Source organism: Ambystoma mexicanum, chromosome 4p (assembly GCF_040938575.1).
Source record: "Ambystoma mexicanum isolate Mex_15411 chromosome 4p, UKY_AmexF1_1, whole genome shotgun sequence".
Lineage (NCBI taxonomy): Eukaryota > Metazoa > Chordata > Amphibia > Caudata > Ambystomatidae > Ambystoma > Ambystoma mexicanum.
In genome coordinates this window covers 412,884,399-412,903,803 of record NC_090927.1, presented here as the reverse complement: position 1 = coordinate 412,903,803, position 19,405 = coordinate 412,884,399, and the positions used below count along the sequence as shown (strand labels likewise).

Sequence of the window (19,405 nt, the reverse complement as noted above, 5' to 3'; positions counted from 1 at the left end):
CGAGAATGCTCATACTCCTCACAGTCAAGAGAGTGAAAACTTAACAAACGGGAATGCGAGTTATTGTTGGAACACTTATACCCATCTCAGTTTAGAGGGAAGCGTGGTACAGCCAGTACAAAGAGAAAAGGAGAAAGTATATTTTGAAAGGATCAAATGAATAATGATTTATACCAAAAAGGCCTAAGTAAAATAACACTGCAAGACATAAAGGAGAAACCTGAGAATAAGCTGGACTTTGTGAAAAGATATTCAGAAGAAGAGAAACAGGAAATCAAAATTCATTAACTATTAAGGAAACTAAGAAATAGCCCAGAAGGAAAAGGTAACTGTTGGATAAAATCCTCATGGTGGAGAGAGAAAGATCCCCTATACTAGAAGAAAGGAATATAAAAAACAAAACTAAAACAGTAACAAGTGAACTTGCACAAACTGATAAAAGTGATCACTAGAGATTACTTGAAGACTATTGAAAAGTGGCTGAACCATAAGCTAACACATCTCAGGGGAAGGGAGGCATTCCCAGTGTCTTGAGTTGTTAAATATAGTGGTAGGGTCAGATAGGTTAGAGTCAGACGGTGGACGGTTATCATTTACGGACTTTCAGTGACTGATGAGCACCTTTACTAGTTTTGTTAGGTAGGGATGCCCTGTAGAATAGGGATAGACAGGGCTTATTAATATTCTTTAATACATAATTCAGTGAAATGCCTAACCAGAATCAGTGTCCTTCTGACCGACCACAATGGGTGGGCAGAAGCTTTTCCCCCTGAAGTGGCAGTCTGGACCACTAGGCTCTCCGGGCTAGGGTGTTTTGTTAGGAAGTCAGGGTCCAAGGAAGGAGGTTTGTAATTCTAGGATAAATCCCCCCCTTACTGCTTGGCGCCGGGCAGGACTTCTGCCAAATCTCCATGACCACCATGAATGCTGCATTAGGGTGTGCATGGGTTCCTTTTGGTACAAATCACTCTCAGGGGAGGTCTCTAGGCCGCTTGCCCCTTGGAGATCTGCAGCCAGGGGCTCCTCCCCTTGTTAGGCTAACATGGCCTGTTCCGAGAACACCTCCTCGGGTGCATTCATTAGTCTCATTGGTGTAAAGAAGACCGGTGGGGGGGTCTGTACTTCTGCTCTCTATATGGTAGAGGGGAGGCACAGAGGACCCCAGCCAAGATTCTCTAATACGGTAGCGATGGGCGAGCAATCAAGGCCTAGCTTCTCAGGAGGTGATGCAGGCTGGTTCTTAAGTACAGTGTATCCCCAAGCCCCCACAAAGGAATGTCCACACACTGTATTACTGAAAACACAGTCTTTATATAATTAATATTCAAGGGTTATGTACACTTATCACAATAACGCACTTTGTGCTCAGGAAAATCAGCAATGGTAAATATCTACAATTCTAAAGTGGTACCACTAATATTAGACCTCATTAAAGTGCATTCACAATACTGTAGAAATGGCACACAGATCAATAAGAAGGAAACCAGCAATAGAGAGAGGAGAGATAACAGAGGGTTGAAACAATAGGCAGAATACTGGCCCTTGCTACTGGACACAGTTCTGTGTGGAGATCCCCCCACCTGGGCAACCTGCAAAATAAAGAGATATAACACCAGCCCAGTCCAGATATTGTTCAATAGTCTATTTCTCTCCTATAATGTTTTTACCCCCCCAATGTACCTGGTGGAGTCGAGTTCCTCGAAAAGGCGTCGACAAGCGTCGAGGGACTCGCTGTTCGGCGACGGGGAATCGACGGCCCTTCTTGAATGCCTTCCTTTTCAGGCGGGAGGCACGGGGCGTCGAACGTCCGTCGACAAACGAGGCCGAACGTTGTCGAAGAGGCGGCAGCTCCGTCCGAGCGGTGCTCGTCGGCGTCGGGGCGTCGGCGTCCTGCAAGGCGGAGGTGTGCGGGGCACCTCGATGACAATAGTTCTGGACCGCAAAGATTGTAGAGACGGGAGCCCAGCAAGGGCGTCGAGTCGTCCGAGTCTTTGGGGTCGTCGGGTGGCGGGAAACCCACCGGCAGGTTTCTCCTCGGCGCGTTGGTCGTCCTCGACTTTCTCCGGCAGGATAAGCGGTCGACGATGCGGTCGAGAGAGTCCTTCGATTGAATGTTCTTAGGCAATGGAGCGGACGGCTCCGATCGTCGGCGGCACGGCGTCAAGTGGTTCCCACGGCTGGGCACACAACTTCGACGGGCCTCCAGCGGTTACACAGACCTGCGAACCCTGGTCGACGGCAATGGACTTCGACGGCGTCGATGTCCGGGTGCTTCACTTCGATCTCCTCGGCGGTCCCGTCTCGGGTCGGCAGCCTTTCGAGGGTCTGACTTCCAGGGCGCTTCGGCGAAGATTCAGCGGTGCTCGATGGTCCCTCGGAGCACGGGAAGAGGGCGCCTAGCCAGGTCCTCTCTCGGGTCAGCCCTCGACAATTTCGACAACCTTCAGTTCCGTCGAAGCAAATGCCACAGCAAGTCTTCTTCTTCCAGCTGGACGTCGAGGATCAGCAAATCCAGTTACTCTTGAGTGGAGACTCAGCTTCTGAATGCTTCTGAACAATTTCCAGTGGTGAGAGGTCCCCAGATATACTATTCTGTCTCTCATCCACACTGCTGGCACACACACAGCAGCCAATCACACAGAAGGGCATTCATGCAGTCAGTCAGCCAATCAGGCACACAGTGCATTCAGGCCACACTCCTCCCTTTCAGACACTCACAACAAGGAATGTGGATTGGGACAAGTACCCAGCCATTCAACACTACACACTGCATTCAGGCCAGTTTCGGGCAGGGCTGTCTCAGTCTTTGTCTCTCATGCCAGAAACCAGACAACCACAACAAGGAGTGTATATTGGTCACACACTCCATTCACCCAGGTCCCACCCACAGGAGGTACCCACAACATACAGTCACTGGGAAGGCTCCAGTCAGTCTAGCTGGGCCTTCACAACAACACCATATATGGAACTTCCACCCAACAGCCAGTCAGGGGGAAGGGACAGAGTCAGGGCTTCCCAGGACTTTGGGAAAAACAAGATAACAGGCAATAGAAAGCAAGAGGCCACAGGGGCCATCTTGTTTCCTATCAGGAATCAACTGATTCCAATGGCAGGGCCTGGGTATCCCAAAATGGAGGACACCCAGAGCACCTGTCAAATTCAGCATGGAGCTGCCACCAGCCCATACCCTGCTCTGTGGGCCACCCACAGGTGCCCAAAAACATACACTAGGGGCACAGGGTTGTACCCCTACCCATGGGTGCCATAAGGGTATCCCATGGGTCTGTTCACCAAATCAAAAGAGAGCTGCACTGCCAGGAGTCCCTCATGGACTCCTGGGCAGAAAACATGACAGAACACACGGTAAAAACAGAGAAAGGACAAGGATTCAGAGGCCCTGTCCCTCAGATGCATTTCCGGCATCACAATTGGTTCCAACCCAAAAGGTACCTCATCACCCTCATTGTCATAAATGTGTTAGAAGTTGGACATGAAGTCTTTTTTTGACATTGTTGCGTAATGTTGCACCGATGTTGATGGGCCCCTCGATGAGAGCGCCGAATCGGCTTTGAAAAACATTGGGACGGCCATGGCTGTTGACAATGACATGGCCTTCTGGGGTCTGTGTGGCATCGTCCCTGGGCTTTTTGGCGCACTCGACGAGCCCTTGCTCGAGTCCCTGCAGGCTTTATTTCCTGAGTTGGGCTCCAATAATTTCTTTACTTTGACTCCAAAGTGGCAGACGGTGGGGCTGCTTTTTGAAATACATCCAGCATCTGAAGTCTTAACTATTTGAACTTTACTGCAGAGTCGGATTTTGATGGGAACTTTACCTTTTCTGGGGAGGATTACGATGATGAACGTGGAGGAGGATTGTCAGAGTTTCAATTATGAACGCTTCTTCTTCAAGGCCACGGATAGACATGAGCAGCCGTCGGCCGTCTCGTGATCGATGCTGAGACACCATAGACATAGCCTGTGAGCATCGGTTAGCAACATTTTACCATTGCAACCCTTGCAACGCTTAAAGCTTGAAGGTTTCAGCATCGAAATGGTGTTGACATTTTAGAGTACTTCAGAAACAGATTTTTTGTGCAGAGCATGCAGAAAAAAATAACGGAAGTCACAGGGTGCGTTGCTGGCTATTTGTGTCAATGTCACATCTGAGGGGCTCTCAATGCCGCACGGCACCCCCTGGTGGAGAAAAGGTTTCTTAAATCGTGCTGCTGCCGCAGAAAATATTGAAGGTGAGGAATCTGTGGGAGGACCCAATTCATTTGAACTACACAAGTTTGTAAATATTAAAAGCCAGTACAATAATCAGAATTTCAATTCAAGCTTACCTGTGGCAGTGCAAGTAGGTAGGCCAGAGACAATGTGATGTCATTTGGTAAGGCATTGCTGCCCAGTTGTAACACAACTGAAATAGAGATGAAACGTCATTAACAATTAATACAGTATGTACAATTAATCAAATATGTTTAGAATGTTAAATCCCACAATTGAGGGGGGCAGACACATTGTACAGTTAAAAGAACTAAACACAATCTATGATTGAATACAATCTAATAGAACAAAAGGAGAGGGAGACTGAACAAAATGTGTCATATTCCGTGTCCAGAACAGGGGCAAAGCTAGTCTACATTTTAGAGCCAGGGGCAGAGCATTCTAGACCTCTGAAGCCAAATTCGAGAAGGTCCATCAGGGAAGGATGAAATGTCATTGGCGCAGTAAGAAGAAGCTAATCAGAGGACCTTGAACAGTTCCCCTCTAGGACATTGCACAAGCCTATCGTGGCAGAGGTCCTTCGTCTGGCAATGTTTTAAAGGACATAGTGGCAAGCTTCTACATCATTGTTATACATTCTACTGTGCCTGCTTCTCTCAAGGATGTCTGGATCTCGCTGATTCTAAAAAAGGCTACTCTTGATCCTGCCTCTGCGGACAACTATCGCCCTATTACTAATGTTACCTTTTTGTTAAAGATTTTGGTCAATCTCGCATACAGTCAACTACAGCAACACATTGAGAATAATCATCTACTGGGCTCATTACAGTCCGGTTTTTGCACATCACATGGCACTGAAACCGCTCTAGTTGACTTAAAAAGCTAACCTGTGCAATATTGCTGACTCAGGACAGATTTCCCCCTTAATGCTCCCTAGATCTGGCTGCAGCTTTGGATCTCGTTGATCACTCTTTGCTGCTGGAGGGACTAGGAACTATCACAAACTGCTCCAATAACGCCTTATGTTAGCGCTCTTCTAGGTTCCAGATCTGCTCGTGTTGCCTCAGGGGGCTACAAATCTCCCATCCAATTGCTGCAATGTGGTGTCCCTCAGGGTGCATCTCTTTCTCCCAATCTCTTTAACTTATACATTTGTCCTCTCTTTGACATTTTGAGTCATCAGCGTGAGTTATACCAACTATGCAGATGACACCCAGGTGGTGATCAAACTGACTTCCAATTATGATAATCACTTCTATCTATGCTACCACTGAGCACTGGATCTTTGCCCTCAATGGCAATGAAACTGAGATCATCCTTTTTGGTACTTCCCAATGCTCCTTTTTGGTACTTCCCAATGCCTTGCCAAACTGAATTCCAAATATTCAGCTTTTAACATCTCCAGAACTATAATTCAGACTAACCCCTGGGTCAAGGACCTTGGCATTTATTTGAATCCCAATCTCAACAAACATGTCAGCCAGCTGAAGGCCTCCTACGACTATACAACATGCCTTATCAGACAAATCAAACCTTTCTTACCCACCACCAATACTTCAGTCCTTGCCGGTGCCTTGGTCAACTCCAGACTTGACTATAGCAATTACCTCCTGGCTAGTACGTCTCGGGCCAATATAGTTTCTTTACAGGTGGTTCAGAATAATGCTGTTCAAGCAGTAAGTGGTATCTCCAGAAGGAGCCATGTAACTGAAGCCCGTAACTCCCTACACTGGCTTACTGTTAAACACTGCACTGCATATAAGGTACTTTACCTCAAACGCAGAACTATGCATAGGCAGGGTGGGGGGGTGGGAGTTCGGAAGTTCATAGGGTATGATTCTAATGTTAAAGCTAAGTGATGCATTTGTAACTATGTTGTTTTGTGGTTGGTTGTTATAAAATAATAAAAATATTTTAACAAAAAAATAAATAGGTACTTTACCTCACTCTTAAGCGTTTCACAGACAATGACCGCCCATCTTACTTGAAAGAAAGGATTAAGCTTTTTCAGTCATCTCGCGTTCTACGATCCAACAACTACAATAACCTTCTGCAGCCTCATCACAAACTTGCCCGCTTTGGCGGCACTAGCTTTGACTCTGTTGCCCCAACTTTTCTGCGCAACTGTCCGGAGCTTTCTACCTTTAAGAAATCTCTTAAAACATTTATTTTTAAATCTTATGACTAGTGCCCATCATCCCCTGCTTCTCCCTGGTGTACCCTTTGCTTCTCTCTGCTGAGCTCTCTTACTTACTGAGGCCTCTGGGTGAGTTGTGCCTTATAAGAAATAATTAACATCACATGACATGGAAGACTATCAGCAGCCAGTGCAGATTGCAGATGATGGTAGTAATATTTTATTGATTTTATTGTTAATTTTTATAAAGTGCTTAATACCACCAAGTGGTTTCTAAGCACGGGCTCTGGATTCAAAGCTGTGTTGCGCTGTGTTGTCTTGCTTACAAGACAAACATGTTACCCCTGAGCTATCCTTCCTCCCAAATATGTTCAACGTGCAAAAATCATTGCACCATTTGAGTAGCAACATTCTTCTTCAGTGCAGATTCTTCATTCGGCATATGGGCAACTTTGCATAGACCCTTTTTACATAATCCAGATGTATTGACAAATGAGCATAAAGCTGTTTTTGTAAAAAGTAAATTACTTACTGTTAGGAAAGATTTTCTTTTTGCAACTTTCCCTCCATAGCTTTCTATGGAACCCCATTCTTTTTGCTCTGTTGTTGATCCTGTCCTGATATTTTTAAGAGAATTAAAGCCTTCAGCTTCGCTTCTCTTGCCTTTTGCTCATTTGTTATGTGGAAACTGACTAGTCCTTCAGACTATCAGTACTGGGAAATTGATTGTTAGTATTTTTACATTGCACACAGCACCTTACCGTACAGTGCAATGATGATACTTTTGTATCACACTAGCTTTTTACACATGGGCATATTAGTTACTTTTATATGTGTTGTGATGAATCAGAGGTGATCATCCCAAAAGAAAAACTACTTACCGTAATTATCTTCTTATGGATTCTTCTCACACAGATTCCTCATCTGATAGATATCGTCATCCAGCTCTGCTGCTCAGAAACCTTTCGACAGGGGGCGTAGTGGATCTCGACTCGGCCATCGATCGGTCTTGCTCGGTGCTTGATCGTCGGCTCCGGACGTGACTTCAGGCGTCATATATATACCACATCACTATGCCCCATACCTCAGTTCCCCCCCTTTTCCCAATACTTAAACGCTGCAGAGGAAAACGATGGGAGACAGGGCTAATAAGCCTGTTAAAAAATTTAAATACATTTTTATTTCTTTTTTTTTAATGGATAGCGACTAGCCAGATAGAATGGGTCACCTCAGAGCCATCACCAGGCATCCCTTCACTTGGACACATGCGCCAAGCCACAAGAACATTCTGAGTGGGGATGGAAGGGAGGGGCGATGAGGAATCTGCGGGCGAAGTATCCATAGAAAGATCATTGCGATAAGTAATTTCTCCTTCAATGGATTGCTTTTCTCCTGCAGATTCTTCATCTGATAGAATACCCAAGCAGTAAGGACCTCGGAGGTGCACAGAAAGTGCTACAGTAGAAGAATCTGCAGAACTGCCCTACCAAAACGTGCATCAGCCCCACGGGCAATATCTAAACAATAGTGTCTGGACTGCGGAGTGCGGACTGAGTGTGTTCACCTGCAATGCTACTGGCTGCAACTTTGCCTCAAGTAGAGTCATTTTTCTATATACATTGCTTGAGGCGTACCATGTAGTATCCGAGAGGCCAGTCCTGCCTTAAAACTTTCACTCAATAGCGGAGCATGGCAGAGTGCGGACTGAGTGTGTTCTCGTGTTCTGTGGCTCGGTGCGAGTAAAAGTCCCACCGCTTAAACATGAACACTACACGAAAAGGTGATGACAATTACACAGGGAGCCCTTGAAAGCCTAATTAAGTGCAGACTTGAAGCAAATTGATTCCAGGCTGAGTACTTCCTCCTTCCTGTTTCAACTTTCACAGTGAATCTAATTTTGGTGACTGCTGGGTAATTTGAATTTCCTTTGAGCCAAGCGCTTATGGATACATGAAAAATAGTGCGGCGGAGCGCAGGTGACATATGCATGCTGAGAATTTGAATTATCTCCTGCCGTGGTTAAAGTGTTGGCAAACCGCCCTATACTAAATATTGCTCTTCGTGCCAGCACTTGGAACTAACTTTGTCCACATTAAGGGTTGCCCCTTTAAAAAAGCACTTAAATTCACGGTAACGCGTGAAACACGAGTGAGAAGTGGATGCTGCTTGGTGTGTGAAAGCAGCGCTCCACCGGCACATATTAGCCACCACTGAGACACTGCTCTGATCGCTTTAACTGTTTAAGTCCTCACTATTTATCCGGCAGTGACTGCGGGCTCATGCCTTTGAGCCGCCGGTGTAATTATTCAAACGAACAACAGGAAGAACTTCTTGGCAGTCTATTCAGGCCGCAACTATTTCTCCTTGATGCTTTCTCTGGAACCTTGCGAGTTCCCTGCTATTCGAACCTACCATCACTGTCTAACCATTTACCTATGACTGTACTTGCATAATCGCGTAATTGCACTAATTACGGAACAACAATTGCATACCCTGTTGAACTGTTTGTTACGGTGACTTACTGCTCATTCCTGTTTCTAATATGATCTTTTGAGTTTCAATTTGTAATTGAGTGGTCGGTCGGTGTCTGGGGGTTTTGGCCTTTGGACCAGCTATCTCTTACTACCTGCAGCGGTCCCGGACCGTCAAGTGGCTTGTGACTGCAGGTCTAGACCTTTGAGCCAGCAAGAAGGGTATATCTTCAGTATCCTAGAGAAACGAGCCTTGGCATTGAAGGAAGTGTGCTTCTTTGCTGCTCTCTGGAAATATAATTCTAAATTGTAAATTAAGTAAACTATTTAAAGTGTTTACCTCCATCTTCAGCTGTTTATTATCATCCTGAGCTCTTCGTTCTAATCAGCTTTACAGTGCCAACTATATACCCTTCTCGCCCTACTGAATAGGACATCATTTCCTCCCGATTGACTATAATTATTATTGAATTTTTGTCATCAACTACACAGCTCGTTCTGCAAGACTATATGCTTGAGCCTACATTCCTTCTTTGTGATCTCAATTTGTTTGTATTATCTTAGCGTGTGTGTACTTGGAATCCTGTCAACTTGTTTAACTTAACTACAATTGGTGCCTGCGTCCCTCAGCATTTAGCTCTTTGAAGCCTGGCACTTTCACTAAGCTAGCATCTTTCTTTTTTTTTGGACTCGACAGGGTGTTGTCATTAGTCAAACACAAAATGAGTTATTTATAAACTCTAAAAACAGCCATGCCGACAACGGGCCACGAGATGAAAATAGGCTTTGGGGCAAATGCTGCAAATCATACAAGAGCCAAATCATTAACATCAGATTTAAGGAATTTTTTTTAACATCAAGAGCTCTGAAAGAGGTTTGATCGCCATGATTCCAATCCAGGTGAATCCATAAATGCACCTAAATATAGATCCCAATTCTTCCCTGATAGATTTCAATGAGATATCTGACTCACTGATGACCGCTTTGACAGCTGTGGAGCACCTCCCCAGTTGCGATCAAGACCGGTGCGAAATCATGGCTTGTTCTATACCTAATACAAAGGAGTCTACTACATCTTCCTTAGCCACTGCTGAGACCCCTCTATTCCAGCATTTGCATCTCCACTTTAAACTCTGTTGTAGCCCAAGTGAACGCTATAGACTATTCCATTATAAATTGCACCAAGTATGATTGCAACTCGACTCAACCTGTTTCCAATTTAGGTCCCAAATTCCCCATGAGTTTGAATCAACTAGGTGAAGGAGCACATGAAGACGGTACCCCTATTCGATATACACCTGTAGATCAGGTTCCCACCAAGGTACTTTTAGTACCAGATACCAAAACTCAGAACCCACAGAATATCTCCCTGCCTGTTTGGCACCTTGATCTTTCTCAATCTCCTATTCTAGCACTTGACAAATTGTCTTGTCAAACTGACTTGATAAATAAGCTTTACTGCCTTAAGCTTGATCAAACTCATATGAAATTTGAATACTTAACCACAAACAACTTACATAATAATCCTCTAGAAACAATAATGTGTTCTCCTCTCTCCTTCTCGAACTCTCTATTAAAGAGCATAACGCCTTGTACTAAAACCCATTAAGTTATTCATATTGACTCCTTGAACCCAGAGCCAATTCACAATTCGCTTGAAGTAGGCCATCAACTGGCTACATTGATCCCAAGGTGCTAAAACCCTCTTTTGATATTTTTGAGACAAAAAACAAAAAAAGGCCTTTCAAATCTATACAAGGGAAGGAAAAAAAAAATCTAAGAACCAAAAATTGCCATCAACTCAATTTGGCTCCAAGAAATGTATCCGAATTTTAATATCTCCGGATAGACTCTGCTATCAATCGAATACAAGATTAAGGAAAAAACAAAAGAGTACTAAAATCAAAAAGGGGTGCCAAAAATACAGAGCCTCCAGCAGAAGAACCCCTTCTAGAGTCAGATCCGTGAAGTCCCTAATCCTTTAGATGACCTCATTAAGGCAGCTGAGAAATTAGACCAACGACCAGTTATAAATAGTGAATCTCTCCAATTTCAGAATTCTAGTGTTAGCCAACCTCAAATACTTTATCGATTCAATAAGGAATACCAAGAGATAAATCCTCTCAATTTATGGCAACCTTCTCAACTTATGGCAACCTAAATCAGGCTTCACAACTTTGGAGCAAAGAAGAAAAGAAATGGGGAGAAATTGTCAAACGGCAATTGCCTTCAAGACATTGCATATAGACTATTCAAATATGCATTCTACCGTTAAAACACCAATAATCCCTCCAGATTTAAATGTGGCAACAAATGCGCTAATGAATGAAGTGCATTCAATCCTCTCTGATCAAAAGAAAATAAATATAACTACTGTAACAAGATCAAATTCACTTATCAAAGCAACAAAAATTCCACACACTGATATTAAAATGTAGGCCTAATCCTTGTCCCCAATATGTCTTGAATACATCAAGTGTTCTCAATGTCTTCAGTATTGTGGACATGCTAGAAGATATTCAATCTTATGACATCACCCAAGTTGAATTCATAGACAGTTCCAATTCGAGTCTGGTAAAATTGTGGATTCAATCAAGTGTAATTTGAAACATGTTATTTGAAAACAGTTATATCATTTGGGTTTGATACAAACTCAAGATCACACCCAATTACAGATAACGGACAAAGATCACGATGAATTAACTGATGAACACATAAATAGTCAAAATCAATACGCTGACTCCGAATTTACTCATAACATTCCGCTAATAATCACCTGCTCTCAGCGGTTGTTGGAACGTCAAATTAATCTAATGCCAATCCAAACTTGGTCAAAGGGACCAGTGAATTCTCGATCAGGTCATCAAAGTTAACAACCCACCAAATATAACCAATGTTTGTACAGCTTAGCTTCTTGGAATACTAGAGGGTTTAAACACCTTCTATTTAACACAATATTACCTGCTGTCAAAGGAGTTTTAGGCTGTCCGTCAGCAGGCCTCTTAGTGGCAGTGAAAACTAAACTGCAATTTACTTTAAACCCATGGGCCTCACCCAATCCTTACACACAACTTGTAAAGCTGATAGCTCCACTTGGTGATATAGCTTTGCTTACTCTTTACTGGAACCATGCAGCTATAACTGATCAACTATTCCTTCTAGGTGTAGCTGATATGCTGGATTTGGTGAAACGTCAGTTTTACATGTATTAATTGCAGGAGAATTGAACATCAACTGTATGCAGCCCTTGAAATCAAACCTAACTGATAATGCCAAGAAATGGCTGACCTTCATGAAAGAGAGAGAATTGATCATGATAAATGGAACCTTCAAACGCGACATTCCCCCTAAAACAACATGGAAAAGAGCACTGTCAGTGACAACCATTGATTATATTTTTGTCCAGCGAAACACTTAGAACTTCATCGATGTCTTTGAGATCCTACCTCAGACTAATAGTGACCATGACATTCTGTCACTCAAATGGAAGTGGCCATGTCCGCCTGATACTATTGACTATTATCCGGCAAGATTTACCCTAATTGGAGCTATGAACCGCTTCAGATTGTCTGAGGAATCCTTATTCCGCTTTAACACCCATTTATTAGACCAGAATTTGGCTCCTAATTTAAAATTAGTCGACTCTGACAGATGCTATGTTGCAATTATGAGTCTATTTAAGGTATCTCTCACGCTTAACTCAAAACCATCTTTCCAACATAAACACACCTTCGATCATGAGTTAAGTAAACATAAGACTTTCCTACGGAACAAATTAAGGGCAATCACCCAGTACAATTTGGCGGTGAGATTGCCTTTAGCCTTAAAATTAAAGAACCAGTATCAGAACTGGCGGAAATCTTACCAAATATTCATGTTGCAGAAAGACAGCAAGCAGATGCTCAAAACTTTTGCTAAGAACAGTGGGCAACAATAAATAGTGCCATGAATCATAACCAACTTGCCTGTCAAATAAATGCGATCCAGGAATCCAGCTGGATGGAGTATTATAAAGAATTGTACAGCCGGCCTAATAAAACTGGTCATTGGGAGACAAAGGATACCCTTCGCTTCGATCACAATAACTTACTAATAACTAAATTAAGCGGGTTGATGGCCCCCGACCCTGACGGCCTCTAAAATCTAATGCTAAAGGTGCATCCTAGCCTTTGGGCCGATATTTTGTATAATATATTTGCTCGGGTATTACACAACAGACAAATAATACCGACCTTGAAAAAATCTGACATCGTAACTATTTTTAAAAAGGGTGATCAACAACTTCCAAAAAATGATCGCCCCATAGCCTTACTAGATGTTCCAAGAAAAATATCTGCCTGCCTTTTGTTAAGAGATTTTATAATTTGGGTTCTCCAAAACTTGGCCAAAAACACCTATGCACAAATAAACCACCAGGTGGTTAATAAAGAAAAAAACAAAATACTCATTTGTACAACTAACAAGTCCAAAAAAAAAGTATAGTTTTAGGCAGACAATCTCTGAATCTGCTGTTCAAGTAGTTAATGAGTATTGATACACAAATAATGACCTAGCAGATCTCCCGTACCACCTTGAACTACGAGCAAAGATGCAAACCGCAGTCTCCCAAGCTAGGCTACTTCACAACAAATATGAGAAATTCTATTACAAACTCCTTCTGATCTATTATAAGCAAAAAGTGGTACATATTATCATCTATGGAGCGGAAACTAGAATCTATAAAGGGCCAAAATAATGCACCCTGCTAGAAGGCATATTTTGGAAGAAGGTTTTAGGACTGCCTGCAAGTCAGCCGATGGAAATTTTAAGATAAAAACTGAGTCTAATATCACTCAGCAGCATTGTTATAAGGAAAGTCCTAACATTATACAGGAAATTCCAGCTAGCCCTGACATCAGACTCATTACTATCAATTATAGCTAGATTGACGATTTCCAAATTTGATAATTCTCTTTCTCCTTGGCTATCTTTAATCAATACTTCCTTGAAAGCTGCAGATATTTCGGATACCTTAGGAGCAAGGCCTAAAGCAGGCCTGGTTGAAAGAGCTTGTCGACATTGTAGGGACAGCTCAGAACCAGAAACCCTAAAACACATTCTAACGTACTGCCCTGCCCTTGTAGAATTGCGGAAATTGCACTTTCAACATTTGTTCGCTGACTTGAACATCTTAATGCCTGAAATGCTATGGGCCTTCTTCTGTGGACAGCGTATCGCAGTCACAATGGCAATGCTGACATTTTTTTGGAACTACCAGTGATTTAGTCTAGCTGAACGCGTGGAATTATTTTAATATGAACTGCTAGAATTTCTGATATGCCCATTGAAATTCCATCTTTTTTTTCTTTTTTAACATTTGTATTTCAAGGATGATGTTTGATAGTATGCTGGCTTTATGAAATTTCTAGCCCCATTAACTTTTATTTGGATATGAACTTGTTTACTCTCAATTTTAACTTTTATCTGCTTTTACCACTCTTTTATCTGATTAATCTTCTATAAAGTGCAATTTGCATTTTGTAACAACTAATGTTTCTGAAACTATATTTTTTATGTAATCACCTACATTTCTAATATTGAAAGGATAAATATTTTCTTTTAACCAAATAAATAAAAAAAATAATAAAAATAGTGCCCAGTAAATGTGTGCAAGGACGATTAGGTGGACACATGACAGATGTCCCTAATGGAAACCCCCCTCTACAGGGCTCTAGAAGTCAAGACCCCTCTCGTCGATGTAAGAAACCTGAAGGTGTCTCCCTAGCTAGTCCCTGGGGATCTGTCATCCAGGTGGCCAGGACATGGCCATCGCTACTGGATCGAATTTCTGGGGGTGGAGCAGTGAAGGAGGATCACATGGATGGGGGGCCCTCGGGGAGTGGGAGTGTGACACCAATGGGTGAGATGCGGTATCCCCCTTCACTTAACACCTTTTCCACATCCTTTTTCATAGGATGTTCCAAACCAATGCCCCCCCTTTCCAAAACGAATACTTTCGCACAACACAAAGGACAACGGACTAACACCAGAGCCGTTTACTTGACATGTCCCGCAATTGATCAGAATCACACACGCCTGATGGTCCTTTCCCATCCCCACCGGGATAAATGGTGGAGCCAGAGAGCACAGTTTGAGCAAGGTGAGCACGGCAGACAGCATGACAAGACGGCTATTACACGGCAGTTCAAGAGAAGGAGAAAGGCAGCTGGAATCGATACGGTGGCGAGGAAAGGAGTGACCTTGCCCTTTTCGTCCCAGACCTGCTGAACCTTCATGGGAGAGAGTCTAACAACACGAACAATAGCTCAAGTGTCTTGCAGCAGATGTCAACGGTACACGGAGCAAGCTTATGTCGATAAGCAGGAGCAAGGGAAGCTCCCACGACCATGGTACCAGCCTTCACTCCCGGAAAGCCAAAAGCCAAGCAGTTCATCACAGCCGGTGAATCGAGGGGAGAATCGATAAGGACCGGGCTGTGTTGAGTGAGAGAAATGAAAAGTAGCAAGTTTAAACCAAGTTCAAGGAACTGTGAATGAACTGTAAAAGTGTTAAGGGAAGACCAGCTGCAGAAAGAAGCCGGCACCACTTGTCGAGCCACATCTGAGAGAAACTAAAGATACCAGCAGGCCATAGGAGAGCCAGCGGAATAGGTCAAAGTGGTCATACTGAGGGTCACACAAAATCCCCACACAATCCAAAGACTTTGATCTGCAAACTAGGTGAAAGGGAAGTGAATCCCACATTGAGGAAAAGTGAAGTGAATCTTGCATCGAGAGAAAGCAAGGGAAGCGAATCCTATAACACTTGAGAGTAAAGTGAATGTGAAGTCAAGAAAGGTCAGCGCCCAGAAGACGGGCACCCAGGGGTGAACCCATCACCCAACAAATATTGGAAACAAACTTTCATTTGTCAAAGGAACTTTTGTTTTGTTAGCTGAACACGCCAGGCCATCGAAGGCAAGAGACTTTCAAGTGAAACGAGACTTGGCCATCGACGGTCCAGCAAGCTGCCACTGAACTTGTCTCGTGCTGAAGAAGCCCGAGACTGTACTGTGCTCCAAGCTCCCATTTTACGTTGTGTCCAAAACGTGGGGAAGGGAGACCCAGGCTACCGCATCCTGACATATTATTTTGAGAACACTTCTTTATTTTCTTGTGAAATATCCCACATGCTTTTTTGTATTAGTTGTGAGGTTTGGCAATAGGTTAATTAGTATAGGCCCCTCTTATTTTGACAACGCCACTAGGACTGCTTTATTTTTCATTTGATGGTGGCCTCTTGCTCCTGATTTAGGTTAAGAATAGGAGTGTTTCCAACCTGCATACAGAATTAATTGTTCAATAAACACCCTTGAACTGTGATCACTTGTGTTTGTCTTACTTGTTGTCACCATGAGTTCCTCACATCGAGTGTGCCCTGATTCCGGAAGGAGGCTCCCTGCCTGCAGACTGGCAACATTCTGCGATGCAGACGATAATACATCACAATAGAGTCGGTGTCATGATCCATGCCCCTGAACCCCTCAGGTATAACAGCCCGCTGGCAGTAATGGGGCTAAAGCCCTTCACACTGGCCCCAAGGGCCTTAAAACTCCATCAGAAACATACATGGAGTCAGTCCTGGCGACTTTGGCGCCAGGCTCATTATCAGGAATAAAGCAATACCAGTTTTGGACCTTAATTCAACATGGATGCCTATTACACAGCTCAGTTCTTTAGAACCAAGCCATGCGGTCTAGTGTTTTGTTTGTACATACAGGTAGTAGGGAGTGTCCTATATATAACGGTGGAGTAGGACAAGTATATAGACACAAAACAGTGGTTCCACCGTAATAAAGGGCAAGTCCTAATTGAAAGTTTCAGAAAAATAACTTTTTGTGTTTCAGTGTCATAGTTAATTCACTGAAGTTTTGATGTGTGCCAAATCAAGATTCAAGAAGCCTACAAGAAAATATATTTAAATTTATTCAATGGATTACAAAAGGAGAAAAACATATATCAGCAACATGTGTGTTACAAAAGAAAAAAACATATCAACAGTATGCGTATAAAATAATACTCGATACAGAACATTTTTATTATTACACAGTTCAATAATCTCAAAAGATGAATGAAATTAAGAACAGGTGAGAGCGTAAAGAACACTTATGTTGAAGATAAAACAAGGAATTGTGAAGAAAAGAGTATAGGGACAGGAAAGAGTATATTCTTTCTCTTTCTCGACTGTTACTTTTTAATATATTGTCCTTCTTCACTCTTTGTTCATAATTCTCTTGGCAGGTCTGCCTACATGCAGGTGTCCAAGTGGGCATCCACCACACGTTTCGGCTACAGTGCCTCCTGCCAGGCAATGTTTTCAAAGAGTGCCTTCCTCAGGGAAAGTTGTCCCTATAGGGAAGCAGACACAGAAAAAAAGTATATATAAGAAATATAATTTTGTGTGGCTTGCTGAATCAGTTTGGCTGAAAACATCTGGATTTTAATCTCATTGCTTATTTGACTGCTTAATCGCTATGAGTCCCTAAAATGCAGCTTACCCAATCAATGGGACACAGTCTGAAGGGAACTGGCCAAATAGGACCCTAGAGGAACAAAAACTGCAACTCGGGTAGGTGAACTGCTAACAACCCACAAGTGGAACCCACAAGTGGAAACTCCATGTCGGTGATTTGGGTTCAGATGCAGTGAGTTTTACTTGGTCAGGAAAATGGACAAAATCCAGTCCTATAATTAAAACAAACAAAAATAATGTTTGTAAGGTATTGAGTGAAAAGTGTTTTCCTGCAAAGTGTTAAAAATAACAACAGCTAAAACTTTATATATATATATATATATATATACACAAACATAAGTATTGTTTGTATGATGTTGTGTGAAAGGGGAGAGGCATATCTCGACATGTTATGGAGTGCAGACTGAATAGCGAGAGAATCGGCATACCTGTGGATTGTGAGGTTTGCCGTTTGCCATGACTCTCAGTCTGATGGTACTTCCAAAAATAGGGGAAGGACAGACATCTTGCCGTAAGTGACTTCGACCTTGGACCTTTCAGCGTAACACTGTGAAAAGGACACAGTTTGGAAATCGAATGTTGAGTCCGCAACATAGCATTGATTAAATTGAAAAGAGAGAAGTTCGAGCGGCAGTGTTCAAACTTCCTACCTATTTCTCTGCATCGTTCGTATGTGTCCTTTCTCCTCGGTAGCCGGGCGTGCACTGGCCCACAGCTTGACTGTAAAGACGACAACCTGATTGGTTAGAAAATTCAAGCCCCTGATTGCGTGTATGTTCGTCAGTTTCAGGGTGGCGTTGATGATTGGTTAATGAAAAACAAGCCTACCTCACAAAATAGGAAGTGAGTGACAATGCTCGTATACCATTGCTCGTAAATTGGGAGAGAGACACATAATCACTGTTTGTTTTCAGCTACGTGAGAACATTCCTCACATAATTAAAAATAGATTGGCAGCATTTGTAAAACCATACTTGCAAATGTGAGTACGTGATATTTAACTCGTTATGTACTTCTATACATGAACGTTGCTCTAAACTTGAAATAAAGCAAAGTAATATTTGAAAAACGCTTTTTACAGGATTACAAAAGTTGGGATGTATATAATTATGCATGATTAAATAAGATTGATGCGGAGGCTTAGTGGCACTTGACAGTGCAACAATAACATAAATTGGAGAGACGCTGCAGTGGCAGAACTACTAACCGAAAAAGTATGTAAATGGAAAAGATGTAAGTAATCCTTACGAATGTGCATTATGAATTTTAGAATAACCTAAAAATTGTATTTCTAAACTTGCTGCAGGGACCCGAATGAGCCACCAAAAACGGAACAATTAGGAAAAATTATTATTCCTGCCGTTAAATATGGGAATAGTGTGATTCACTAACATCCTAGTAGAATAGTGCAAAAAATGATTATTTTTCATTTTTTGTTTTGTTGGAACGTACAACTGGAATAGTGTTTGTGAACACATTGGCGATTCCAAGATGGCCGCCGGGGTTACAAGCCGCGTCTAATCCGCGCTCTCCCCGGGCCGCCGAAATAAGCACATTATCGCCGCAGAAAAAGAGCGGTCGATGAGCGGATCGACCCCCCCACGCCTTCTGAGGTCTCCGGTCAGGCAGCACGACCGGCGGGGCGCTGGGATCGCCGAGGATACATGAGCAGCAGCGACCGCCCCTCCCCCATCGGGAGATCCCCACCGCCGAGCCGGCAAATACAGCGGAGCAGATCAGGCGGGCCCGCAAGGATAATGGAGCTGCACTGACAGGGACGCCTTCCCCCTCCACCTCTGGCGCTCCGCCAAGGGTATCCCGGCCCAAGGGAATAAGATCGTAGGCGGCTACGACGCGGGTGAGGGGCCCCTCCCCCACCCCCCATTGAGGACGCCCGGTATCAGGACACTCGGGGCACAGGGCCCCCTGATCCGTGCATGGTGGCTAGCACATAAGAAGCCCAAGGAACGTGGGACCGCGGACGCCTGCGCAAGCTTCCACCGTGGGAAGAGCGCATTAGGAGCCGAAGGTTGGCGAGCGGCTCACACACTGTGAAGGC

At 43.4% G+C, this 19,405-nt stretch overlaps 1 protein-coding gene across 3 annotated transcripts in view; it reads right to left on the bottom strand.

Moving 5' to 3' along the window:
- NBAS (NBAS subunit of NRZ tethering complex) overlaps nt 1–19,405 on the bottom strand; it is a 3,456,930-nt gene that overhangs the window by 1,524,456 nt on the left and 1,913,069 nt on the right. For all 3 annotated transcript variants that reach the window (XM_069605942.1, XM_069605943.1, XM_069605944.1), the window contains one exon: nt 4,344–4,420. In XM_069605942.1, the coding sequence (XP_069462043.1) occupies nt 4,344–4,420 (77 nt within the window). The remainder of the gene's footprint in view (nt 1–4,343; nt 4,421–19,405) is intronic.